At 52.7% G+C, this 24,765-nt stretch overlaps 11 protein-coding genes across 11 annotated transcripts; 9 read left to right on the top strand and 2 right to left on the bottom strand.

Moving 5' to 3' along the window:
* Nucleotides 1–591: 591 nt before the first annotated feature.
* J4E78_002805 (uncharacterized protein) lies at nucleotides 592–1,845 on the top strand (the record flags this gene model as incomplete). The annotated part of the gene is made up of 1 exon (XM_049363450.1): nucleotides 592–1,845. The coding sequence occupies one exon, from the start codon at nucleotides 592–594 to the stop codon at nucleotides 1,843–1,845; it is 1,254 nt and encodes a 417-aa protein (XP_049224115.1).
* A 66-nt stretch (nucleotides 1,846–1,911) lies between these two features.
* J4E78_002804 (uncharacterized protein) lies at nucleotides 1,912–3,357 on the top strand (the record flags this gene model as incomplete). Its single annotated transcript, XM_049363449.1, has 1 exon — nucleotides 1,912–3,357. The coding sequence occupies one exon, from the start codon at nucleotides 1,912–1,914 to the stop codon at nucleotides 3,355–3,357; it is 1,446 nt and encodes a 481-aa protein (XP_049224114.1).
* A 219-nt stretch (nucleotides 3,358–3,576) lies between these two features.
* J4E78_002803 (uncharacterized protein) lies at nucleotides 3,577–5,958 on the top strand (the record flags this gene model as incomplete). The annotated part of the gene is made up of 3 exons (XM_049363448.1): nucleotides 3,577–4,564; nucleotides 4,989–5,409; nucleotides 5,502–5,958. The coding sequence occupies 3 exons, from the start codon at nucleotides 3,577–3,579 to the stop codon at nucleotides 5,956–5,958; spliced, it is 1,866 nt and encodes a 621-aa protein (XP_049224113.1).
* Nucleotides 5,959–6,488: 530 nt separating this feature from the next.
* Nucleotides 6,489–6,965, top strand: J4E78_002802 (uncharacterized protein; the record flags this gene model as incomplete). Its single annotated transcript, XM_049363447.1, has 1 exon — nucleotides 6,489–6,965. One exon carries the CDS (start codon nucleotides 6,489–6,491, stop codon nucleotides 6,963–6,965), a length of 477 nt encoding a protein of 158 aa, XP_049224112.1.
* Nucleotides 6,966–7,310: 345 nt separating this feature from the next.
* Nucleotides 7,311–8,455, top strand: J4E78_002801 (uncharacterized protein; the record flags this gene model as incomplete). The annotated part of the gene is made up of 2 exons (XM_049363446.1): nucleotides 7,311–7,827; nucleotides 7,881–8,455. 2 exons carry the CDS (start codon nucleotides 7,311–7,313, stop codon nucleotides 8,453–8,455), a joined length of 1,092 nt encoding a protein of 363 aa, XP_049224111.1.
* Nucleotides 8,456–8,726: 271 nt separating this feature from the next.
* Nucleotides 8,727–9,077, bottom strand: J4E78_002800 (uncharacterized protein; the record flags this gene model as incomplete). Its single annotated transcript, XM_049363445.1, has 3 exons — nucleotides 8,727–8,812; nucleotides 8,864–8,978; nucleotides 9,030–9,077. The coding sequence occupies 3 exons, from the start codon at nucleotides 9,075–9,077 to the stop codon at nucleotides 8,727–8,729; spliced, it is 249 nt and encodes an 82-aa protein (XP_049224110.1).
* Nucleotides 9,078–9,407: 330 nt separating this feature from the next.
* J4E78_002799 (uncharacterized protein) lies at nucleotides 9,408–10,746 on the top strand (the record flags this gene model as incomplete). The annotated part of the gene is made up of 2 exons (XM_049363444.1): nucleotides 9,408–10,392; nucleotides 10,448–10,746. The coding sequence occupies 2 exons, from the start codon at nucleotides 9,408–9,410 to the stop codon at nucleotides 10,744–10,746; spliced, it is 1,284 nt and encodes a 427-aa protein (XP_049224109.1).
* A 558-nt stretch (nucleotides 10,747–11,304) lies between these two features.
* On the top strand, nucleotides 11,305–12,117 carry J4E78_002798 (uncharacterized protein; the record flags this gene model as incomplete). Its single annotated transcript, XM_049363443.1, has 1 exon — nucleotides 11,305–12,117. One exon carries the CDS (start codon nucleotides 11,305–11,307, stop codon nucleotides 12,115–12,117), a length of 813 nt encoding a protein of 270 aa, XP_049224108.1.
* Nucleotides 12,118–15,561: 3,444 nt separating this feature from the next.
* On the top strand, nucleotides 15,562–16,540 carry J4E78_002797 (uncharacterized protein; the record flags this gene model as incomplete). Its single annotated transcript, XM_049363442.1, has 2 exons — nucleotides 15,562–16,124; nucleotides 16,177–16,540. 2 exons carry the CDS (start codon nucleotides 15,562–15,564, stop codon nucleotides 16,538–16,540), a joined length of 927 nt encoding a protein of 308 aa, XP_049224107.1.
* A 5,320-nt stretch (nucleotides 16,541–21,860) lies between these two features.
* On the top strand, nucleotides 21,861–23,715 carry J4E78_002796 (uncharacterized protein; the record flags this gene model as incomplete). Its single annotated transcript, XM_049363441.1, has 3 exons — nucleotides 21,861–22,005; nucleotides 22,062–22,310; nucleotides 22,367–23,715. 3 exons carry the CDS (start codon nucleotides 21,861–21,863, stop codon nucleotides 23,713–23,715), a joined length of 1,743 nt encoding a protein of 580 aa, XP_049224106.1.
* A 315-nt stretch (nucleotides 23,716–24,030) lies between these two features.
* J4E78_002795 (uncharacterized protein) lies at nucleotides 24,031–24,708 on the bottom strand (the record flags this gene model as incomplete). Its single annotated transcript, XM_049363440.1, has 1 exon — nucleotides 24,031–24,708. The coding sequence occupies one exon, from the start codon at nucleotides 24,706–24,708 to the stop codon at nucleotides 24,031–24,033; it is 678 nt and encodes a 225-aa protein (XP_049224105.1).
* Between the last annotated feature and the right edge of the window lie 57 nt (nucleotides 24,709–24,765).

Genomic DNA, 24,765 nt, shown 5'->3' with positions numbered 1-24,765 from the left:
AAGGGGCGGGTGCACTAGCCGCTGTCGGCTAGGCTGAAGCACCTGCAGAGATCTGGCCACGACGCTGCTTGAGGCTTGACAGGCGAGCTATGCACGCCAATCCACTGCATTCCTGCCGTGATGCCTCATCTATGCTAGTCTTTGTTTTTCGCTGGCTATGCCCTTCGCATCAACGTGCCCCGTTGTTGCGGAAAACTCTCAGGGATGGGCTCAGCTCGCTGCGTTGAGCGTCAGCCACTCAGCGCTCTAAGGCGGCCTCTGTCTGGCGTCGCGAAGCCATTGCCTACATACTTGAAACGTATTCGCAGGTCTCTCCCCACCAGACAGTGTGTCGTGCCTTGACCTTGAACGGCATGTCCCGGAGAACAGTGTAGGGGTCCAAGGATTCGATAGTCCAGACTCTGGACAGAGTAATCTGCATGGCCTGCGCGGTCTAGATTCTCACGAGACGCCTGGCTTGCCACTCATGGAGCCGTTGACCCCGGGACCGGCACCAACGATGAATTGTGGCTGAGATGTATACTGGCGCAGCAGCCCGCGGGTCCGTACCATAACATCTTTCTCTTGTCTGGTCGCGCTATCGACATCATTATGGCGGTAGAGCTTGAGCAGCCTCACCTCTCTTTCCTCACGAATCCGACGGGCGACGCAGCTATCGACGCCGACTTGCAATACATTCGGGACTTGGACTGGGCCAGAACCGCCGCCGGACTCATTTCATCGTGGCCTCGCGAATTATTGTTACTCATCCACGTCGCTATGCTCTCTCCTCAACCACAGCTCTTCTTACTTGGCTCGGATTCGACTGTCCTTTACAACACAGCGTATGGTCGGCTGCTGCATGACCACCATCCGCTGTACCAAGGGCGACCTATAAGTCTAAACACAGCTCTAATTCAACAGCTGCCCGAACTCGATGTACTGGGCGAATACGCAAGCGAAAAGTCTGGATTCAATAGCGACCAACATACACCGTTCTTCTTCTCCCGAAATGGTCGCCTCGAGGAAATCTTCTTGTCCATCACCACGACGGGCTTACCGCCGTCCCTGGGCGGCTTCCATGCCACAACCTACAACGTTACCCGAGACGTGTTGGAGTCTCGCCGCGAGCGTTCTTTAGACGAGTTTCGCAATGCTTGCGAGACTGCTTCGGATCTGGATACGCTGTGGCCTTCAATTTTGAAGGGTATAGCTAACGGAGATGGAGACATATCGTTCGCTGCTTTATACCGCATCGAGACGAACCAAGACAGTATGAGCGAGACTGGTCCTTCCAAGAATCAGGCCAATCCGCTAGCCTTTGCCCTCTCTGGCACCGTTGGTTCCTTCCCGGCCGCACCCTTATCCACAATCGAGCCAAGTATGGATGAAGCATGGGTGAAAAGCTTATTCAGGAGTGTCGATTCTCGTTCGCCGGTACTTCTCCAGGCTGACAACGGTACTCTTCCCAAGGAAATGTGTGAAGCATCTACGAGCCGATGCTATGGCGACATCTGCCACCAGGCTGTTGTATTGCCAAGTGTCTCGAACCGGACTGCCAATGTTCATGCTGTCTTGATCGTCGGTCTGGCACCTCGTACACCTTACGACCGCTCCTACCAAGCTTGGATCAAGACACTTCATCGTGACTTCTCGCACGAAGTGATCTCGATGGCAAACGTTGAAGCTAGGAGCCGTACCGAGAAAATCCGGAGAGAAAGTGTTGCTATAGGAAATGACATTTTCGCCAAAGAAGAAGCCCTCAAACAACAAGAGCTTGCGCGCGCAGCAGCGCTGGAGCAGCTTCATCTCAGCGAATCGCGGCTGCAAGAAGCTGTAGAGGCCAAACGGCAACAAGAGAAGTAAATGATAACCTACTCATGGTGTGCTTCCATCTGCTAACAGGGCGAAGCTTCGTTGACATGGTGAGCCATGAAGTACGCTTCGGAATTTGGACGGGTCGTTGCATGTCCTAACATACCGCAGATTCGAAACCCTCTTAGTGCTGTTATGCACTGCGCGGATTCCATAGCCCACTCGCTCTCTGAAGTAAGGCTTCTCCTCAATCAGTGCGAGAAGCGAAGCGCACCCGACAATGACAGCTCCCGCACCGCCGACGACTTGCGAAATCTTAACAGCAGTATTGGCGATGCTGTCGATACGATCATGGCATGCACCATGCATCAGAAACGTATCATCGATGACATCCTCTCGCTCTCCAAACTGGACTCGAATTTGTTGGAGATCTGTCCGACAGTCTTTCACGTCAAGACGTTCTTGAATCAAGTCGAAAGCACTTTCAGAGCGGAGGCTGAACAGGCTGGAGTTCAGCTTGTAGCTGTAGCTGATTCTTCATTGAGCGAGCTCGGCGTTGACTGGATCGATGCTGATCCGGGCAGAGTGACACAAGTGCTATTCAACATGGTCGCCAATGCAATCAAGTTCACCAAGGATAGACCCGACGAAAGAGCTGTCACTGTTCGCATCGGAGTAGCAGCTTGGCCACCCACTGCTATCTTTGACGGTCTCATCAAAGCAGTCCAAAAGAGCGAGTCGACCGATCAACCAGTACCCGAGGTCGAACCATCGGACGGGTCAATATTCCTGTGGTTCAAAGTCGAAGATACAGGGTGCGGAATGGATGAATCGACCAAAGCGCGCGTCTTCAGCCAGTTCACCCAGAACATGCCCAAGACATACAGCAAATACGGCGGTTCTGGGCTGGGGTTGTCCATCAGCAAGAAGTTGGTGGGCTTGATGGGTGGCGAGATTGGCTTCCAGTCCCAGCAACATATCGGGTCGACATTTGCTTTCTATACAAAAGCATCTAGGGCTCCACCACCGAGACCGTCTCTTTCTACTAGAAGCTCCGAAAAGTCCATCATTACCGAAGGACCAACCTCGCCGCTGCCTCATGCGATGGGTGCCGCTGCGGATACGCCGCCGACCACCCAATCTAGCATCCTGCTTGTGGAAGACAACATGGTCAACCAACGGGTGCTTAAGAAACAGCTACAACTCCAGGGCTACATCGTTTACACAGCCGACAATGGCCAAGAAGCTTTCGACTTCATCAAAACTACGCAACACTGGAAGGGCTCGACCTCATCGCAACCACGCGGCGATGAGCCACGTATCGACGTCATCCTTATGGACATTGAGATGCCCATTGTCAACGGGCTTGAGTGCGCAAGTATGATTCGCGCTGCGCAGGAAGACGGGTCAATCGATAAGCATCTACACATTATCGCTGTTACCGCAAATGCAAGACCCGAGCAACTGAAGCGCGCGCGAGAGACTGGAATGGACGACGCAGTTCCGAAGCCCTTCCGCGTACGAGATCTCGCAGCTGTTATAGAGCAACTGAGAATTGAGTGATCGGGCCAGAGGATGCCTTACGGTGAAGCGGTGACCAGCGCGCCTGCCCGTTTCGTCTTGTTTGGCTTTCACCTCACCAGGGTCTAAATGCTTGGCACGACAACTACGTTGCAACATCAAGTCGTCGCTTTCTTCGCGTCGAGACAGTGTAGCTACCTCGACACGACTCAAGGTATGTTACGTAACAGCTGAGCATGCGTCCCTACTAACTCACAACAGATGAGCTTCAATCTGGACGCACTCTTCCACAACCCTGATGACTTGCGTTCGGGGACTTTGTCGCTTAGTCTGTCAGTCTCCAAAGCGTCTACTGTAGAGTCCGCCGGTGGCCTCTGGCACGAGAACGCAGTCGATGAAGAACAGGAAGCGGAATACGGTGAAGAGGCACGTCTGAGAACTACCATCGCAACCTTGAGTCAGCAATGCGAATACTGGAAAGGGCAGGCTGAGGAACGAGGCAAGACCACCCACGATCTAGATCGAAGGACTGCCAAAACCGCTGCTGGATCTGATCTTCCGACTGACACCGTACGCCGTCTCAACCGCCTCGAAAGCGAGGTCACGCGTCTGCAATCCGAAAACACGCAGCTGAAGGACACACTCAAGATCATCGAGTACGAGAATGTCAATCTGGGCAATCAGAACGATGGGAAGACGCGGAAGCTGAAGGGTGCCAACAAGAAGGTCAAGAATGCTAAGGATATGGCGGGAAAGGAGGAAGAGAAGGCCAAAGACGCTCAAGGTGATAAGCAGCGCCATCTCGCATCCGAACGCAGGATGCAGAAGGAACGCGGTGATGCTTTGGCTGCACTACAGCAACAGAGAAAGCTCAACGGTGACCTGCGCGCGGAGCTTGAGGTCGAGCAGTCTGGTGCACCTCACATGCGCGATGTTGCTGCGGACCCGAACGACACCACTGCCATTATCCCGATTCAGTTTGACATCCGTCGCACCGATGTGCAACCTATGATGAGAGTCCTTCAGTGGCACCAGATGAACCTCACCGAAAGGTTCAAAGAGTGGTACAAGGACTGGAAGAAAGCATCTACCGGTGAGGTACGCAAGGTAGTCGGCTCAGAAGGTGTGGATGAAGAGAAGAAGAAGCTCGAGAAGCTGTATGGGGATATGGTTGAGATGCCTGATGGCCACATGGAGACTGCAGCTGAGCACGATGGGTGGCGATCGAAGCGCGACACAACGGAGAAATGTAGATGTTGGGGATGGTGGCTTCATACCTCTTCGCTCCATTTTGATACGTAGCATCGAAGAGCACGCCATCCTACAGTGGATACTACAGACTACCTAGGAATCTACATCACCGTCAGACCCGCTAAACTCTTGTTTCTGTACTAATGTAGACTGCGGTACCCCTTTAATTGCTGCACCACATTATCACTCTTCCTCTTCCTCCCCCGAACCAATGAATGATGCGGCACGATGCCGAGGATTGGCTGCATAGACGGCAATCTCATAGCCCCAGGCGCTGACGTTTTCTTCCAACGTAGTCAGCAAAGGACGCTTCCAAACATGCCGGGTAGAAGTGGTTGAGAATCCCGAGAGTTGTTGTATTGTGAAAGTCGTGTGTTAGCTAAGCACCGAAGACGATCCCTAGCATCCTCGACCCGCGGCAGGTCTGACGCACGACGCACGACCCTCCGACCCACATCACTCCGCCAAACAACACCGCCAGGGTTCAATAGCGACCATGTCCAACATCCTGCCCTTACACCACTCGTACTACCCCTCGCGCCAGTCGTCTCTCTCGCGGTCCGTAGACACTGCGCAAAAGCCATCGACATCCTCCTCTGCAGCCACGATCCGTCCGCAACCCGGCACACAATCGCAACCACAAGGGCAGCACATCGCAATGAGCGGCGCCCCAAGTCAAGGGCCTGGGCTGCGGTACCCTTCGAACAAAAAGAGCATATACGACAGGAATCTGAACCGGAGCAAGAATGCGGAGCTTAGTAGAGCGGCGTTTGCGTACCTCTTCATTGAGATGATTGCGTATGCGCAGAAGGGCGCGAAGGATGTGGGGGACTTGGAGCAGAGGTATGCTAGATGCATGCAGCTGCGGAACTTCACATATGCACTGCGACATACCGCATTGGGTTTCCAGCCGAACGTGTTCTGACACCATCTAGACTCAACACACAAGGCTACCCCATTGGCCTCCGCCTACTCGACCTCCTCCTCTCACGTACCGCCAACCCCCTCGCGAGCATTCGACCCACACGCATCCTGCCTCTCCTCCAATTCATTGCACAACAGCTATACCGATACCTATTCGGCCGACCTGCCGATGCATTAGAAAAGTCTGGCACCGACCCAGGACAGTACATGCTCTTCGACAACGACCCCATGGTCAACCAATACATAAGTTTGCCCAAAGAACTGTCGAGTTTGAATTGCGCGGCTTTCGTTGCGGGCATAATTGAGGGTGTGTGCGACGGTGCGGGGTTCCCAACCGAGGGCGTGACAGCGCATAGTGTAGGCGACGAGGAAGGCAAGGGTCTGTGGCCGGGAAAGACGGTCTTCTTGATCAAGTTCAAGCCCGAGGTGTTGGAGAGGGAGGAGATACTGGGCAGGGGTGGGGGCTGAGCTTTGAAGGGTCATTCAGTTCTTGAAAAGCAGCTGGGTTCAACTGCTCATGATGGCATAGCGAGGCGTTGTGGACTTTCTGGAATTCAAGACTGCTATCCGTCCGCATGTACATGATTGCACTGTCGAATCGACTTCCGCGAGACCATCCGTCAGTTGAGAATAGGTTCTCCCATCTGCATGACCGATGACTCCGCTCAAACGTTCCTTATACGCATTGCGCCAGCATATATGGCCTCTCCCGCACAGACTGCTATCACCGACTACCAGATGCGGCAAGCGCAGAGACACGTGATCGTGACGCTGATGACAAATGCTGATTGGCCAGACCATTCGTGGTATGGCGCATCTATTGGAAAGAACATTCCACAAGGTTGCGCCATCGCAGTCCAACAAATACAAAAGTACAGCCTGAGTTGACGACAGCTCCAGTACGCTACAGTTGCCTCTCAACAGCTCTTCAGCAAGACACAACACTCAAATCACTCGACACACAACCTTGGCACGCCGCCTTGCCAATATCATCAAACATGCCAACAGAGATCTCAGCGCCATTGCACTTCCGCACCCTTCTAAATGGCCATACCTATCTCATCGCCGACTTCTACGCAACATGGTGTCCGCCTTGCAAGCAAATCGCGCCCATCTACAATCAACTCTCCACTACGCACGCCTCACCAGGGAAATTCGCATTCGTAAAAGTCAATGTGGATGAGCAGCGAGAGATCGCGGGGCAATATGGTGTCACAGCTATGCCGACATTCATGGTCTTCAAGGACGGTAAGAAAATCGAGGAGATCAGGGGCGCGGATGTGAGGGCGCTGAAGGCTGCCGTGGAGAAGGTTGCTGGTGAGCTGGGGAGGGTTAAGGAGGAGAAGGTTGAGGCGAAGAAGCCTGAGGTCAAGCCAGAGGTCAAGGAGGACAGCAACAAGGAGGAGGACGAGAAGACCGTTAGCGGGAGTTACGGGATGACTGGGGGGAACAACTGGAAGATGTCGTTGCATTAGATATGGAAGGTTTGGAATGTAATAGCCACATGCAGGTCTGGAGGGCGATGTCTTTGTGATACCCAGGAATTGAATGCGTATTGTAGTAAACAATGTTTATCAACAGCTATGTATACGACTGAGACTGTGATTAGTATACGTGATCACTATCCAATGTACGTCATCCTGTCGCGTTGGTGTTGGATTTGTAAAGTTGAGACGCGTAAGGACACCTTTCAGACTAGCGATCGCCACCGCGAGACCCTGATAGCCGCTGTGCTGCTCTAGCTCCCCACCAGATTTCCCACCGCTCTTCAACACACATTTGGAGCTTCAACTCATCCTTGAGCTTCACACACATCTAAGATGCTTTTCCGCAATTTAATACCCGCAGCCATTGCGCTGCTGCCCGCAATTGCCTCGGCATCGGCCGTCATCGACCTCACACCCTCCAACTTCGACGATGTCGTTCTTAAGTCCGGCAAGCCCGCCCTCGTAGAGTTCTTCGCTCCCTGGTGCGGCCACTGCAAGAACCTCGCCCCCGTCTACGATGAGCTCGCTGGCGTCTTCCAGCACGCTGGAGACAAGGTCAGCGTCGCAAAGGTCGATGCTGATGCTCACAAGGCGCTCGGCAAGCGTTTCGGTGTCTCGGGCTTCCCTACCCTCAAGTGGTTCGACGGAAAGAGCGACAAGCCCACGGATTACAGCGGCGGACGTGACCTCGAAAGCTTGAGCAAGTTCATCACAGAGAAGAGCTCGGTCAAGCCTAAGGTCAAGGGCAAGCTGCCTAGCCAGGTCGTCTACTTGGACGACAAGACCTTCAAGGAGAAGGTTGGAAAGGACCAGGATGTGCTCGTTGCCTTCACTGCCCCATGGTGCGGACGTATGTCATGCTGACCTCTTCTCTATCGATTGTTCATAGCTAACACCTGGCAGACTGCAAGACTCTCGCCCCCGTCTGGGAGACCCTCGCCAACGACTTCGTTACCGAACCCGGTGTCTTGATTGCCAAGGTCGACGCTGAAGCTGAGAACTCCAAGGCCCTCGCACAGGAGCAAGGCGTGTCATCCTACCCGACCATCAAATACTTCCCCAAGGGCTCCACCGAGCCTCTCCCCTACAACGGCGCCCGCGCTGAGAAGGACTTCGTCGACTTCATCAACGCTAACGCCGGTACCCACCGTGCTGTAGGTGGTGGTCTCGACGCTACTGGTGGCACCATTGAGGCCTTCAACACCCTCATTGAGAAGTTCCAGGGCTCGTGGGCCGGCGGTGCTGAGGAGGCCAAGACCCTCGCCGGTACTCTGCAAGACAAGTACGCCGAATACTACGTCAAGGTCTTCAACAAGATCGGTGCCAACCAGGAGTACGCTGCGAAGGAGCTCAAGCGTCTGCAGGGACTTATTGCCAAGGGCAACCTGGCACCCGAGAAGATGGATGACCTGATGAGCAGGAGCAACATTTTGAGGAAGTTCATGGGTGATGCTGAGGAGGAGAAGTCTGAGTTGTAGACGACCCGTGCGTGAAGTAAGATTCCGCAATGAGGCATACCATCAACACTATTAAGATGATTAGATGAGCTGGGGGCGCAAAGAGGCCTGGCGCAGGAGCGACAGGCATACTTGATCATGACAATGAGAAAGAGGAATAAGTAGTAGAGAACCAAAAGTCAATACCCAGATTGCATACGATCTATGTAATTTAAAACCAAACGCCATTGACTGAGACGTGCGCATTGTACACCGCCTGCTTTTGACCAAACATGATGCCTTCCCTGCAAATCTACTTGCCAGACCCTGAACCCTTAGTACCATCTCCAGCCTGGATAGTTGCTTCAAGGTTATCCAGCCGCCGTGACATGTCATCCACTACGCGTTATTAGCCTTCAATGTGCCTCCCATAGACATGCTTGTACTTACTCTTGGCGAGCAGCTCGCTGCTGACTGTAGTGAACTTGGTGTTGAGTTGATTCAGGAGATCGTCAACAACCGCTGTAAGCTCTCCAGAACTCTCGGCATCTTTTGAGACAGCAGACTGTGCGCGTGTTAGGTAGAGCGGGGCATCGTGAGTGTAACAAGCACGTACCGCAGTGTCGCTTTGCGCGCGGTCTGCTAGTGGCTGCGGTGTCGCCATGACTGAATGTGTTTGTGAGGAAAGGTGAGAACGATGCGAGTAGTCTGCGGATTTGGGACAATTTCAGCACCTCACAAGGCGATTGTCAAGCGGTCTGCTATTATACAACAGGAGAGATGCGCATAACGTGGATATGTAAGGTCGCGGAGCACGTGGTCTTCGCCGCGGCTTCCTGCCCGTTTCGTAGGCGGTCAAGCTAGCGTGCGCGCTAAAATGTTTCTGCGCCCAGACTTCGAAGTTCACGAATTATTTTCTGGGAAGCTTTGACGTCTTGTCTTTTGCGACGTCCGATACTCCACACCCTTCAAAACTCCCTCGAACTCAGACGATATGGCGAAGAAAGGCGTGCTCAAGTCGGCACTTGACAACTACCAGGGTCGCGACATCAAGCGCGAGAAGCAGAAGAAGTACGTCAAGCAGGCGCTGAAGCGCAAGGAAAAGCGCGAGGCCAGGAAGGCTGCAGAGGAGGGCGAGAAGGATACCGAGGAGGGCGGCGTGCCTGTGCCGTTGGATGAGGTAGAGGTGAAGGTCAATGGCAAGACAAAGAAGTCGAAGAAGGACAAGAAGGCCGACGCAAAGGCTGCGCCAGCAGTCAAGGAGCCCGAGTGGGAGACCGAGGGCGAGGATGACGACGACGACGCAAGCGACGATGAAGACGCGCCCAATGGACTTCAAGTAGACCTTGACCACCTCAACGACACCGATAGCGACATCAGCTCAGACGAGGAGGAGATACAGGCTGATGAGGCTGCAGAGGATGAAGACGCTGAAGATGACGAGGACGAGGACGATGACGAGGATGACATTGCGCTATCTGATCTAGACTCCGTCGCTTCAGAGGACAAGGGTGACATTATCCCGCACCAGCGCCTTACCATCAACAACACCGCCGCCCTCACCGCAGCCTTGAACCGCATCCAACTTCCCTACTCGAAACTCGCCTTCTCGGAATACCAATCGGTAACTACCGACGAGCCTGTTGAGATCGCCGACGTCGAGGACGACCTCAACCGTGAGCTCGCCTTTTACAAGCAATGCCTATCCTCGGTCAAGGATGCGCGGAAGAAGCTGAAGAAGGAGGGCGTGTCGTTCTCTCGACCGGCCGACTACTTTGCGGAGATGGTCAAGAGCGACGAGCACATGGGCAAGATCAAGCAGAAGCTGATTGATGCCGCGGCAGGCAAGAAGGCCGCCGCAGAGGCACGCAAGCAGAGAGACTTGAAGAAGTTCGGAAAGCAGGTTCAGGTCGCGAAGCTACAGGAGCGCGCCAAGGAGAAGAAGGACACCATTGAGAAGATTCAAACTCTCAAGAGGAGTATGTGTTACCCATATTTGAGAAGTTGCCTGGCAGTATACTGACAAACATGCAGAGCGACAAGGAGCCGACATCACAGCCACCCACGAAGAAGACCTCTTCGACGTCGCCGCCACCGCTGATGACGACAAGTCCGACCGCCGCGGTCGTGGTGGTGCTGGCGGCAAGGACTTCAACAAGCGCCAGAAGAAGGACTCGAAGTACGGCTTCGGTGGCAAGAAGCGTCACGCGAAGAGTAACACCGCCGAATCCAGCGCGGACGGGAGCGGCTTCTCGGCTCGCAGGATGAAGGGCAAGCCCAGCGGTGGTGCAAGCAAAAGGCCTGGCAAGGATAAGAGAGCGAAGAGACACTAGGTGGTGTAGTAGTATGGAAGGCTGAATGACAATCACATGTCACGTTCTGCATGCGTATGGCGCTCTGGCGTTCAGGGACTGCGTCTAAAAGCACATTATGTATTCTAAGAGGCGGAATGTCTTACTTTGCTAGGAGATACCAATGCACAATCGTATGAACGTCTGGAGTCACTTCGAACTGCCGCTGATATCTCATTTAACCATTTCAGATGAGAGAGTTGGCGCCTACATACCGCCTTGTCTGGGCGATATCGCACGCCATCAACCCCCGTAGCAGTATACAAGATCGTTTGTATCGGTCTGTCGGCGCCCCATATTGGAGCCCGAAGGCTCCAGGCGCCAGTCCCGCCTTCACCGCGATACCGCAAACCACAAGCGACGACGTCATCTAACAAACGCTCGCAAGCTACTACGTCCGTGCTTGCTCTTCACGCATACATTGCCCATCCCTCTCACCTTCATAAACTTCTCAAGCACCACCCCCGACTACATCGCCTCAGCACCGACATTACGATACTCGACGATATCACAGGTCCTCGACTATCCCTACATCTCACCATGGACAAAGGCATCTACTTCGAAGGCGACGATGAAGTCATGCCCTTCAACAAATCCACTCCAATCCCCGCTCCCAAAGTCGACAAGCCAGTCGATGAGCTCGCCTTCATCGACGTCGAACCCAACACAATCTGGTATCTCAGCATCATCCGACCACACATCGATTCCCACGAACTCATCGGTCCTGCGAAAGCCTTCCACCACCTCCTCCCTCAAATCGAAGACGTCATCAGCAACTCACCTCCCGCAATCGACAAGCTTGCCGTCATAAAAGAGAAGCCAAACGACGACTTCCTGTTTGAAGATGACGAAGATGAAGAGAAGGAGGTTGATGAAGAGTTCTTGGAAAAAGGCTTCGACACATTCATTGTTGAGGGCCAACGTGGCGTTTACACTGTACTGAAGATAACTCGCGAAATCAACAAAGACGTCTTCGATATCCTGCCCGCGCCCGTCTACACCATTATCTCCGCTGGCCCTCTTGCCCATGCTGAACACCATTCCTCTACCTCCTTGTCTTCGAAATTCGAGGCTTCCAAGCCAAAAGGATACGCGGCTACAACTAAGCTTCACGCCTCCTACGTCGACCGCGCTGATGCAAAGGAAGATGCTGAACACATCTTCACCGTCTTACTCCTCGATACGGAGGACGTGAAGCAGACCAAGAGATGGGAGAAGGGGAGTAAAGGAGGGGGTATCTTGATGGGTATGAACGCGAGTAGTATGTGGGAGGTGAAAGTCGTTTATGCCGACGATCCGATTGGCAGGGCACAGGAAGAGGCCGACAGAGAGCATGATGGCTTCGTTCTGTGAGGGAATGAGGGAGCGGGGAGGTATTCGATGGGTTGGCGCATGTCAGACAGTTAGGTGATGAGGCTGTGAAGTACTCCCCGGTCTTGTATGAAGCTAAAGTCGGGAAGCTTTTGGTGTCTTGGAGGGAGACGGGACTACCCATGGCGTCCAGGATTTCGGCTTCTCATTCAAACTTTCTACGGGCTTTGCTGTCGTCTCTTGTATGCTGAGACTTTCTATTGCTTTTGTGACGACGTGTTCGCGGTGGAGGAAGCGGCCGTCTGGGCCTCGCGGTGCGCGCATGCATCCTGCGATCCGTGGAGGGTCGTTTGTTTTGCGGTTCTTTCGTACAAGAGCGAGGTGCGTAGTGAGTTGCTGACGTGCGAGTCGTCTTTTCTGGATTCGGTTCTGCTGCTTTGCGTTGAGTTTGTTGACTGGCGTCTCGACTGGTTGCTCGTTGGTTGCTGACATGTTGATCGATGCTTGGGGTTCTGTCTCGGGCGTCCTTGCGATGACGGCCCGCCGATTATTCTACGGGTGGGAAAAGAAGAGTAGTTGTGTATTTCAATGTCAAGAACAATGGTTTCATGGCTTTTCCCTGTCTAAAGTTTGCAAAAAGCGTTTGTCGTGCATTGCGGATCAAAGACATGCAGGAAAACAATGCCACATGATTTGTTAGTGATGACGTATGACGGTCAGGCGATGCGGGGACGTCTTGCAACGTCGTGAACACACGACCACTACCACAACACCATCTCGTCGCAACGCGTCGATTGCTGAAAAACAACGAGAGGCTCACAGCAACACATACAGCACGAGGAATGTATTGTCGAATTAGGCTCACACGCTAGGCCCAACGGTGTCGGTAGAAAATCGGGTTTGACTCAACGGCCGACAAGGAGCCTCACGCCACGAGTCGAGAACTTTTTGACCTCCCTCCAGAACTCCCGAGCCCCGGGGACAGACGCCAAGGAAACTAAGAAATTATCACACCGCACCGCTACTGCACTTCAGTGGACCTCCATCGTCTTTGGCTTAGTTGCGGAAGCATGCCTCTGCTGCATCGGATTGTGGAGCGAAATCCCATCGGACCTAATCCGGTATACTATGCAGAGCCCAACGCTCTCGGTAGTTCGAGCCGCCGACCGACGACGAGATAATTGCTGTTATGCGCCAATACAAGCCTATGCACAATGTTATTGCCAACCTCTTAAGGCGCCTTCCTTCGTTGTTTGCAGACTTTTCCACCCTGGCGTCAAGAAACAACAAAATTGAACTTATGCGGTCACACTCAGTAGCATTCTCTAATGTTTCTAATGTTTTAACGTAATTTTATTGCTAAGACGCTAGTCTCTAAGTAGGTTTTCTCCTATAATTTTACCTTAGTATTCTATTATTTCTACTAACTTACACCTACTAGCTACGCTAGCCTACTTTAAGTACATATTATAACTAGCTATAATTATTATACTAATTCTACTCTTCTTTTTTTGCGTATACGTAAGCTATACTTTCTTAGTATTACTAAGAGTGCTAGCAATATACTTTATAAGTAGCTTATTTAAAGCGTTAATTTCTAGCTAAATAAAGTTAACGCTTTTATAATTTTTATTTATATACTATTAGTAAGCTTTATTATTACTACTTTACCTACTTTATATAAACTAATCTTTTTAAACATTATAATAATTAGCTTAATAGCCTTACTTACTTTTAAGTTTTTATAAAGTTTTTAAACTTTCTAAATTATTTTTTATACTTTTAGTAATTAGAAGTTTAGTAAAAATCTTACTTTTAGTAACTAGCGTAGTTAGTTATAGCTAAGTTCTATACTATTATAGTATTTTATAGCTATATTAAAAGTTTAAATAAAGTTATTATAATATAACTTAGATAAGTAGTAATAGTACTTTATATACTTAAACCTTAACTATAGTTCTACTATTATAAAGTTATTTTAAAGACTTATTACTATACTATAAATATATATAAAGATATACTAGCTTAGAATTAGTTATTAGTAAATTATAGTTATTATATACCTAACTACTTAAAGTACTGTTAAAGTTATTACAATTAGATTATTACGAGACAAGCGCGCAAACAAGAACTTAGTAGCATTCCGCAACAACACCAACGTTTGAAACAAGCCACAGGCGGAAACAGAAACACGCTACAGTTTGTCTCTCCACCAGAGATTGCGGTGTGGATACATCGGAAAAGGGTCGTTCGTGATAGGCCTTCGGCTAAAGTGCAGGTTGAAGTGAACCACTACTGACTCAGGAGTGCTCCATCTCGCGAGCCCACCAGCCTGGATGCACGCCTTCATCGTGTAAATTAAGTCTTAACAGCTCAAATAAGCGCAACAACAGGCTCAATTGACGGTGGCTGTTATATATAATGGTATGGACTGGTGCCGTCGATGAGACTTGCCTTGAAATCGCTCTTGACAACCACACCGATTTCGGTAGCCGCTCTACCTTCGAGACCCGTATGCAGTCTCTATCTTTGGCACAGTGGGTACGAGCACAGAGAGCGCTAGATGGTAGGTAGTAGCTCACCCGAACTCAGACGTGAGTGGGCTTGCAGTCTGGTTGTGTCTGGATCCCGATCATCACGTCCTTCAGCATGTGCGATCCCGCCGTGCCCCCCTTTCCGTCATTACTCGTTTCACGTTGAAGAGGCGGAGAAGTAATCTTGCTGCGTTTTCATGCGCTGAGATATTGGAAGTAGAAAGAGACATCACAACACTGATGATAACAGCATTCTGCGGATCCTTCATGAGTGTCAATCCACTATTGACCGAATGTCCAAGTCTGCTCGCAATTCCTGTACTACTGTGCATAGTCTGCACCGGCAGCGAAGTTCCGTCGAGGATGGTACCTGCACATCTCCAACTGATGAGACCTCCGACCGCCAAGTCTCCTACTGCCAAGATAATGGTTTGAAACAGGCACCCGTATGGTGACAGGCCCACCGCCGCGGTTCCCAGGATCGAAAAAGCGGGCGCTACCGGGGTCAATACCACAATGACAGCTCTCATCCCTTCGTATGGTCATCTCGCTTCGCCACAGCTGTGCGGGATAGCGGAAATACGGCCACAGCCAAGAGATCTCGGCCTCATGCGTCGATGGAAGGAAACACCTGAGGCATTGTTTCATGGTGAAAACCAACGTCGGCGAAGAGGGGTTTGCAAGGGATGGGTGGAAAGACCAGCTCTGGTCACTAGAATCGGTTAGCGACATTGACCACGGCGCTCAGATAGGAACGCATGCTCAGATACATAAGAAGCAAAACACCACCACGATGGAGAGCTCATCAGCACACATTTGCACACTGTCTTTCGCTTCTCTTCAGCTTTTCGCTACTACATTCGTTTCTACAGGCTAGTCCTACTATACAATCGTTTTTCATCTTCCAACCCACTACCAAACACCAAACCAACAACCACTACCCACCTCAAACATGAAGCTTTCCATCATCGCCGCAGCTGCCATTGCGCAGATCGCCTCTGCCCACTACACCTTCGATGTCCTCGTCACCGACGGCCAGGAGTCCAAGGGCTACGAGTTCATCCGCGAGAACACTCGTGCAGAGAAGTTCAACCCCACCAAGTGGAAGAACCCCCTCGACAACATGACCCCCGACATGGACGACTTCCGCTGCAACAAGGGCTCGTTCGCCAGCGCTGGCAAGACCGGCGTCAAGGAAGTCGCAGCCGGCACCAAGATGGCCATGAAGCTGGCCTACGGCGCTACCATGAAGCACCCCGGTCCCGCATTCGTCTACATGTCCAAGGCGCCCAGCTCCGTCAAGGAGTACGAGGGTGACGGCGAGTGGTTCAAGATCTTCGAGTCTGGTCTTTGCCACCCCGACAAGGACATTCTCGGTGATGCTTGGTGCACCTGGGATAGCAACAAGATTGAGTTCACTGTCCCGGCTGAGGTGCCAGAGGGCGAGTACTTGATCCGCTCTGAGCACGTTGGTCTTCACGGTGCCCATGATGGCCAGGCTGAATTCTACTACGCGTAAGTTCTTCTATTCACTACTTCTACGACGACATCCGCTGACACATACTAGCTGCGCTCAAGTCAAGGTCACCGGCGGCGGCAGCGGCACCCCCGGCCCCACCGTCAAGTTCCCCGGCGCCTACAAGAAGGACGACCCAGAGTTCAACTTCAGCATCTGGGGTGGCTACAAGGACTACACCTTCCCCGCCCCCGCTGTCTGGGATGCCAGCACCAGCGGTGGCGCTCAGTCTCCTGCTCAGACCCCTACTGAGGAGCCTGCTGAGGAGACTTCGCCTGCTGCTTCTCCCGTTCCTTCTTCTGAGGAGCCTGCTGCTAGCAGCGAGGCTGTTGCGCACAACTCTGAGAACTGCAAGGGCGGCAAGGCTAAGCGTGGTCGCCGTGCTTTCCGCGAGGCTCTTCTCCGGAAGGCGTAAAGCCGCAGGGTCGAAGTCTTGGAGCATGCGCTTTGGATGATCTGTTGGATTGAAACGACGAAGGTCAGACTTTTTGGTCTGGCCGACTTTCTATATATATACTTTTTTGATAGACGCAGCCGTGCTGCGCTTTCTTGTACATGTTGCTGGTAGAGAAATCCAATCAGTGTTGTCAAAGTAACATTCATTAGTTCCCATTCACCGTGATTGCCCTTTATGCATTATGCTGGTTCGTATACTGGCCCTCATGGAGGGTGACGTACCTACATTGTATTCCCTCACATGTTGATCAAAGCATCACCTCAGTTAACAGGTTGCATGCGGAGCGCCTTTGCTGAAACATGCACTGGACTGTGAGAGTGCAGGAATGGTAATTGAGTTGGAAGACTTGTGATGGTGCGTCGGTCGTGGCACCCGGAAAGACGCCACCGACTCCTCTTCATCAGATGAGGTATATTTTTTGCACTTTGCGCATTCTGTCAACAAGGGCCTTGAGGATCAGGCGCTGCTGTAGCACACCGCGTAACCGCGCTATCATCTCCACTGTCAAGACATAAATCCAGAGCAAATTGAGGTTCTGCTCGAGCGTGAAGTCGTCCTCAATTTGGAGGTCTTCCAAGAGCGTGCAAGCATTTCGAATGATCTCACCCACTGTGAGACGTACCGTTTCCCTTTTCAAACACCACAGTTTGGATTTAGTTTTACTCCAATAGTTGGATCTGACTGATGACCGTAGAAGCGTGGACAAGGTGCTGACGTTGACAGGTAATTGGAAGGGATTAACTTGCAACGTCGCGAGGTACGGAGGCTGGAAGTCCTCGCAGACTTTCTTGTGGCGTTCCACAACCTCTTCTAGATATAGGCGCATCTCTTGAACTGATAACGGCCGGCTCCAGTACCATGCTTTTCGAACTTCTCGTACACCGGAAGAGAGTTCTGCGTCTAATTCTGACAGGCTCACTTGAGGCGAGTCAGGACGCTTGTAGATCTTATCTATAAACTCGACTAGCTCTATATGAGCAGACCCTGTCGTATCAAAGCCGAGTGCTGCATTCTCGAAAGCAAAAGCCATGACACGCTCACGTTGTCCCTTGACGGCCACTAGTTCCATCGGACCCTGGCTCCTAGTTATTCGTGCATCAAGCAACCAACCTGGGTCTTGGCAAGTCGCTGTCGCTAGAGGAAATCGTTGCTTCCAGTGATGCTGAATTCCAGCGCAGCGTGTTGGTTTCGCAAATGCGGTACCGGCACGTGAACCAAAGAAGAAGAGGTCCATCAACCAATCCTCCGAGATCGTTGCCTCGAGAACCGCCAGCTGCTCGTATATCGCAAATATGCTTCCACGTTCAGGCGGACCGGGACTAAGCAAATTTTCTGCAAATGCCACTCCTCTCATCAAATTGAATCCCTTCCTGTGCTCTTTCTTACGCTGAGTGAACTCCGTTCGAATGGTCTCTGGGTTACCATTCGGAGCGCCTCGCGGACCGCATAGTATTTGGCATGGGCTATCGAGGCTATAGACTTTGTTGGCATGCAGTCGTAATAGACACGCTCGATCCCAGTTGATCAGAATATGCAGTTGAGCGTCTCTATGCTGCGGTCGACCTTGAGTCGAACCGAAGTAATCCGAGCCAGCTATTTCCAGACCATGTAATGGATAACCGTTGATGTCAGTAATTTCAATATCACCTTTCGAGATAGAAAGGAGATGCACAGCATCGACCACCATTATGCCAGCTTCTTGGATCGGCTTTGCTGTACCTTCTCGTCTCCAATCATCGCCCAGTGTCCACCTGGAATGGGGTTCGTGTGGTCTTATCCAATGATAAGCACCAGGTCCAAACCAGTGTAGACCTCCCGAGGATCTACCGTCATCTCTTACCGCGAACTCGATCGTGATCGGCGGTTCTGTGGTAGTATGCTTGTGGCTCGTTTTGTCATAGGATAGTGATTCCCAGTCAGGAACCCACGAAGGAAGACATGGTGTGGCTCTAGGAAGAAAGGCAAGATCCAGTATGCACGATTTGAGTGGCCACGATTCCCATTGTGTAAGCCAGTACATTGCCAAGCCGGTATAGAGCTGTTGAATGTTGATGCCATAGTTGACGGGAAGATTGTCTCGATCGTTCTTGTTAGTCAGGCCTAGCAAGCCATATAACCTGTCCCGTGCATCACCGCATCGGCAATGCAGTGTAGCTCTAAGTAGCGATAGGATGCTCATATCACTTTGCTGGATGTTCATGTACTCCACCCAATGCTGTCGAAGCGGCTGCGAACGCCGGTATCTTTCCAAATACGCCAAGAAGTCGTCCCAGCTTATTGTGACGTCGCCAATGGTAAGAGTGGCTGTTCTGCTAAGCTGGACCTCTTGGATCACCCAGATGCGTGAGAAGTAGGGCATCTTCAAAATGAGCCGGGGATCCACCGAAGACGCGTAATCATCATCAGCAAATTTTGGGATAAGGATAGATTGGGCCCTCTCATCAGCCGCGTATAGAAGTACCCTCGAGGCGGATTTGTATATCTCACTCATGAGTGACACTTGTCGCCCCCGCTCTTCCAAATCAAACTGATTTATACAGATGGCGTCTACCCAGATGAGGCGGTCGACAGCAGTCCGGTAACGCTTTAGCGCTGCCATGCAGCTGTTCGTTACTGGGAAGGTGTCGTAATGCGGACCGAGGAAAACGGTCTGGCGGAAGGTTGAATCGCCTTCGAAGTCTGCCCAGGTATATGATAACGCCTCGAAGGTTGCTCGGCGTGGATCGCGAAGCCCGCAGACCAGTAAAGTGCAGTGAATAGGGTCGCTCTCCGTATGGCTGCCATGCAAGCAAAGAATACGAATCGAGTCAGCATCAGGAAGGTGTGGATAAATCTTGTGTAACATTGGTTCTGGGTGTTCCTGCTGCTGCTGCTGCAAACATTCTTGATTCCGCTGTAACGAGATTTGAGGTCTTTGGATCGCATGATTCGGAGTCCACTCATCGATGTTGGCACATATGAATGCTCGCAACTCTCGCTCCTCATCGTAGTCGTTCTGAGACTGCAATGTATCCTGGTCTTCATCCTGAACAACATCGGAGAAGAGTTGTGGGGGCCATGTGCACACCAGTTGTGATCGTGAAGTATGCAGCGGAGGCGCGGGCGGCGATATTGGATGGATAGGCGACAAAGCGGGCGCTTTACGTTGACAGGTAAGACATCCCGGTCGTCCATCCTCCCACTCCAACTTCAGCGCTGCGCATGTCGCGTCGTGCCACGCCATGGACTCAGTTTGCGTGAGCTCCACTAGGTAGATAAGAGACGTGTTAGGAGTAATGGTGAAGATGCCGTCGAGGAAGCCTGGAGGATGCAGCTACCCCGCCTCGATTGTGGCCATTGGCCAGCCTTGCTGCATCTCACAGCCTCGTTGTGCATATGCGCGAATAGCTAGAGTCAGTTCAGGTGATAAGCAAGTGGGTTTCGACATCTCCCAAGAACGGCAGTTTTGATGCCATCAGGGTGTAGACCGACCTGGTACCGCAGATGAGGTGAAATTACCTGTGAGACAAACCACTACTTCAGGCCACCACGAAACGCATCGAGCGCCTCTGGGGTCAGACACTATAATGTCGGCCATCTTGAGAGGCCCAGCTCAAGTTCCATGACAGATGCGACCAAAACGCTGGAGGACTTTCAAGACCCCAGGACCATCTCCTGCTCCGAGGCATCGAGAAGCCAGCTGGCACATGACAGCTGAGCATCGTGACGAACTGAGGCATTGCACCCCGGCGTCTGACAGGCTCCTCGTGTAACAATGAAGTCCTGCACAAGGAGAGCTGCGGCTGAGGCCACCACTGTCGCACAAAGTTTGCATAGTCGGTACGAGTTGTGGGGTGGTGACATCTCAGCGGGGACGCGAGAAAAGATGGTAGCGAAGCAGCAGCAGTGCGTTGGGCGACAATGTGGAGAAGAACATGCGGACGATGAATGTCGGGGTACGCGATGTCGCTTTGTCATGTACCTCAGAGCTCAGATGCCGCGCCTGAAGATTTTCTCTTCGGCGATTCGTGCTATGTCGGGGCTGAATTCTTTTCCGCGTCAAGCTTCGTCGGGGTAGGCACTAGCGCAGGGCATGGCCAATCAGGGTTGTGGGCCGTCGGATCGAAACCATGGGGAGACCTCCGCGTGATTGACAGCGAGCGACCCACGTGAACGAACCACCTCGGTAGCGACAGCCTTCTCGCCATCATCGCTACCACCATCTGCTCCCGCAGCGAAGGGACTGGATTTGCATCTCTCGCGGTCGCTGGGTCAGGCATCCTGACCGTGCATCGTGACCACATGCACTAATCAAGGGCGGCCCCGGTTGGACGTTTCCAGCGTCGGGACAGGAGCGGAGGCTGGGGTTGGTGGTGTTGGGCTAATGAGAGTGACTCGTGCCACACTGCGCGCTTAATTAGGAGCTCCGAAGGCCAGCGAAGTCGCGTATTGGCCGTTAGGCGTCCATGGCGGACAAGCGTCAGCAGTTCACATTCATCATGACCGCCGTTGCATTAGCGTTCAGCCACATGGTGTTGTCTGGGGAAAGAGGCCTGCAGTGGTGAAAAGCATAGCACAGGCCATGCCATTGGCGCATCGTCAGCGCATCATCGTGATGTGTGAAAGCAGGCGTCGAAGGCGGAGGGAGCCGAGTGTAGGGCGCCGCGCACCTGGTATTGGGGGCTAGCGGCGTTACCAGTCTGCTGCAGACACACGTTAGCCGACTCCATGGGCCACGAGAGACTCCATGGGCCACGAGAGACTCCATGGGCCACGATGGTGGAGTCTAGTGAAGTGGGAACCCTTGGTCGGGGAGCACCTCACGTGCGGCTCTGAAAACCTAGAAGCGTTCTAGACAGGCAAAACCACCGTCTGTGCTCCAGCTGCCAAGGTCAAATCACAGCCGGTGCAAATGCCGGTCCGACACTTGTCAAATTACCAGGTTAGTCGGGCCAGTCGGGCCTGGAGAAGAAGCTGGAGCAGGCAAAACGCGGGCGACCATTCCCCAGAGAGCTGGTGGCGCGCACCCTTCACTGGGTTCCAGGCTAATGCACCCAATAGCAGGGAAGCACGGGCCCCTACTAGTCGCGCCGCAATGTTACCTAGCCATTTCTGCGGTACACTTGTTCCGCACTGCACTAGATCTCAAATCTCCAGCTCTGTTTATTAACCCTCAACTCACCCGCATCTCGGATTCTGATTCTTCGTCCAAGGCCGCGTGCGAGTTCTACCCTGCACAGCTTCAAGCAACGCGCTTCGTCAACTCCCTCAGCGTACAACCCCCACGCACTTGCCCATCATGAGCCACAACAACGACCTGGCCGACGAGGCCGCCAACCCCAAGGGCATCCAAGCTACCACCGATGTCAACATGACTGAGTGCCCTGTCACCTGGAAGGCCTACCTTCTCTGCGCCTTCGCATCCTTTGGTGGTATCTTCTTCGGTAAGACAACAACAGAGCACAATCTCCACAATAACAGTGGCTAACTGCATACCCAGGTTACGATTCCGGATACATCAACGGTGTGCTCAACTCGCCTCTCTTCATCCAGGAGGTCGAGGGCAACATCTGCCCCCAGGGTCTCGACACTCCCGATGGCCTCTGCAAGATCAGCTCTGGCAACACCTCGCTCATCGTCTCCATTCTCTCCGCTGGTACTTTCTTCGGTGCTCTTGTCGCTGGTGACCTTTCCGATATGATTGGCCGCAAGTGGACCATTGTCCTGGGATGTCTCATCTACATTATCGGTACGAACTCCCCCGCTTGCACTACTTGATGGAACAAGCCACTAACCCCCACTTAGGAGTTGTTCTGCAAATGGCTGCCACTGGCCGTGACCTCCTTGTCGCCGGTCGTGCCATCGCCGGTATTGGTGTCGGTTTCGAGTCTGCCATTGTCATTCTCTACATGTCCGAGATTTGCCCCAAGAAGGTCCGTGGTGCGCTCGTCTCCGGTTACCAGTTCTGCATTACCATTGGTCTCCTGCTTGCCGCCTGTGTCAACTACGGCGTCCAGGGTCGTGGTGATACTGGCGAGTACCGCATCCCCATCGGTATCCAGTTTGCCTGGGGTCTTATCCTCGGTGGTGGTATTGCGTGCCTTCCCGACTCCCCCCGTTACTTCGTCAAGCGCGGCAAGCCCGATGAGGCCAAGAAGGCTCTGATGAAGATCCGTGGTGTCCACCCTACCGACCCCCAGGCTGCTGAGCTCAGGTCCATGGTTGAATTCGAGCTTGCTGAGATCATTGCCAACGAGGAGTACGAGCGCGAGCTTATCCCCGCCGGTGGCTGGATCTCTGGCTGGGCCAACTGCTTCAAGGGTTCTCTCTTCCAGTCCAACTCCAACCTCCGCAAGACTATCCTCGGTACCTCGCTCCAGATGATGCAACAGTGGACTGGTGTCAACTTCATCTTCTACTACTCCACTCCCTTCTTGGAGTCGACTGGCGCCATCTCCAACACCTTCTTGATCTCGCTCGTCTTCACCCTGGTCAACGTCTGCTCCACCCCTCTTTCCTTCTACGGAATGGAGAAGTTCGGTCGCCGCACACTCCTCCTCTTCGGTGCTCTCGGTATGTTGATCTGCCAGTTCTTGGTTGCCATTATCGGTGTCACTCAAGGATTCAACAACTCCACCACCCTCGCCGACGGCACCACCCGCGCCAACAACATTTCCGCTGTCAACGCCCAGATCGCGTTCATCGCCATCTTCATCTTCTTCTTCGCCACCACCTGGGGTCCTGGTGCCTGGGTCCTCATTGGTGAGGTCTTCCCTCTGCCCATCCGCTCGCGTGGTGTTGCCCTCTCCACCGCCTCCAACTGGCTCTGGAACACCATCATTGCCGTCATCACCCCCTACATGGTCGGTACCGACCAGGGTAACCTCAAGTCCTCCGTCTTCTTCATCTGGGGAGGTCTCTGCACCATCGCCTTCATCTACACCTACTTCTTGGTTCCCGAGACCAAGGGTCTGTCTCTCGAGCAGGTCGACCAGATGATGGCCGAGACCACTCCCAGGACCTCTGCCAAGTGGCGCCCAACCCACACCTTCGTCGAGAGCTCCCTCCAGAAGGGTGGCTCTACCATGATCGAGCGCAACGGTTCCATTGTCGTTGACACTGAGAAGAACCACCGCACTGCTTCCGTCCACTAGATGGATAGTCGGTGTAGTGTTTTATTCACGTCTTGATGACACGAATGAGTCACTTTGAATGATGTAATGTTTGGTTCTAGCTATGCAGTACAGTATAGCATATTACTAAAGACACGGAACGGATAGATGCCCGGCTGGAGAATGATACCTCTGTAGTTTATACTATAGCATAAACTACTTCTTAATCTTGAACTACCAATGCCCTTCTCACATGTGATGTCTTCTCTAATGTTCAATCTTGACATGCTCTTCTCTCATGTGATGTCTCCGATCTTTCCTTCCATATATCTTTCCACACAAATATTTTGTCTGTCTTCAATCGCACATGCTCAACCCCGCCCTCTGCCTCCTCAGCCCCTCCCTCAGCTTCTCATCTCTCTCTTTCTCCCCCTTGCCCACCCCCTTCTTCACTCTCTTTTCCCTCCGCTTCACCACACCCTGAACCCGCTTCTCACATCTCTCAATCTCAAGCTCATCCGCCCAAGGCCCCGCTTTCACCTCCGCCCCACTCCTCCCCACCCACCACTGCGGATCGTGAATGCCCAGCCAACCCCCTTGCTTCACCCAATCTGGTCTTGGGACGCCCAATTCGTAGATCTCGAAGAGTGGTGATGAAGCTATGAGTGTGGCGTGGGTGCGGAGAAGGTTTAGGGCGGCGAGCGTAGTGGGCTTGCTGGTGGTGGTTGGGATGGTGAAGCGCGTTGTTTGCAAGGGGGTGGTGGTGGAGAGGGTGTAGGTGATACCGGATTGTATGCGGTGGAAGAGGGCGTCTGTCTCTGAGGTGGTGGTTGCCTCGTCCAGCGAGGCGGATACTGAGGGTGTTCGGGAGGTAGAGGGCTGGCGGATAGCTGGGCGTGGTGTCCTTCGCCTTGATGACGGGGGCCGTGGCGAGGATGCTGGGGGGGATGTCGGCTTTTGGCTGCGCGATCGCTTGGCTGGTGGTGATGAGGCCGGCTCATTGTCGGCTCGACGCTTGTGAGATGTAGATGTCATGATTGCAGTAGGGATGATGGTAGTAGGTAAGTGGTTTGGAGAGGCAAGAAGGTGTTT

Source organism: Alternaria triticimaculans (assembly GCF_023758025.1).
Source record: "Alternaria triticimaculans strain BMP 0046 chromosome Unknown scaffold_3, whole genome shotgun sequence".
Lineage (NCBI taxonomy): Eukaryota > Fungi > Ascomycota > Dothideomycetes > Pleosporales > Pleosporaceae > Alternaria > Alternaria triticimaculans.
The sequence above is the reverse complement of the archived record's forward strand: the minus strand, read 5'-3'. Positions and strand labels throughout refer to the sequence as shown.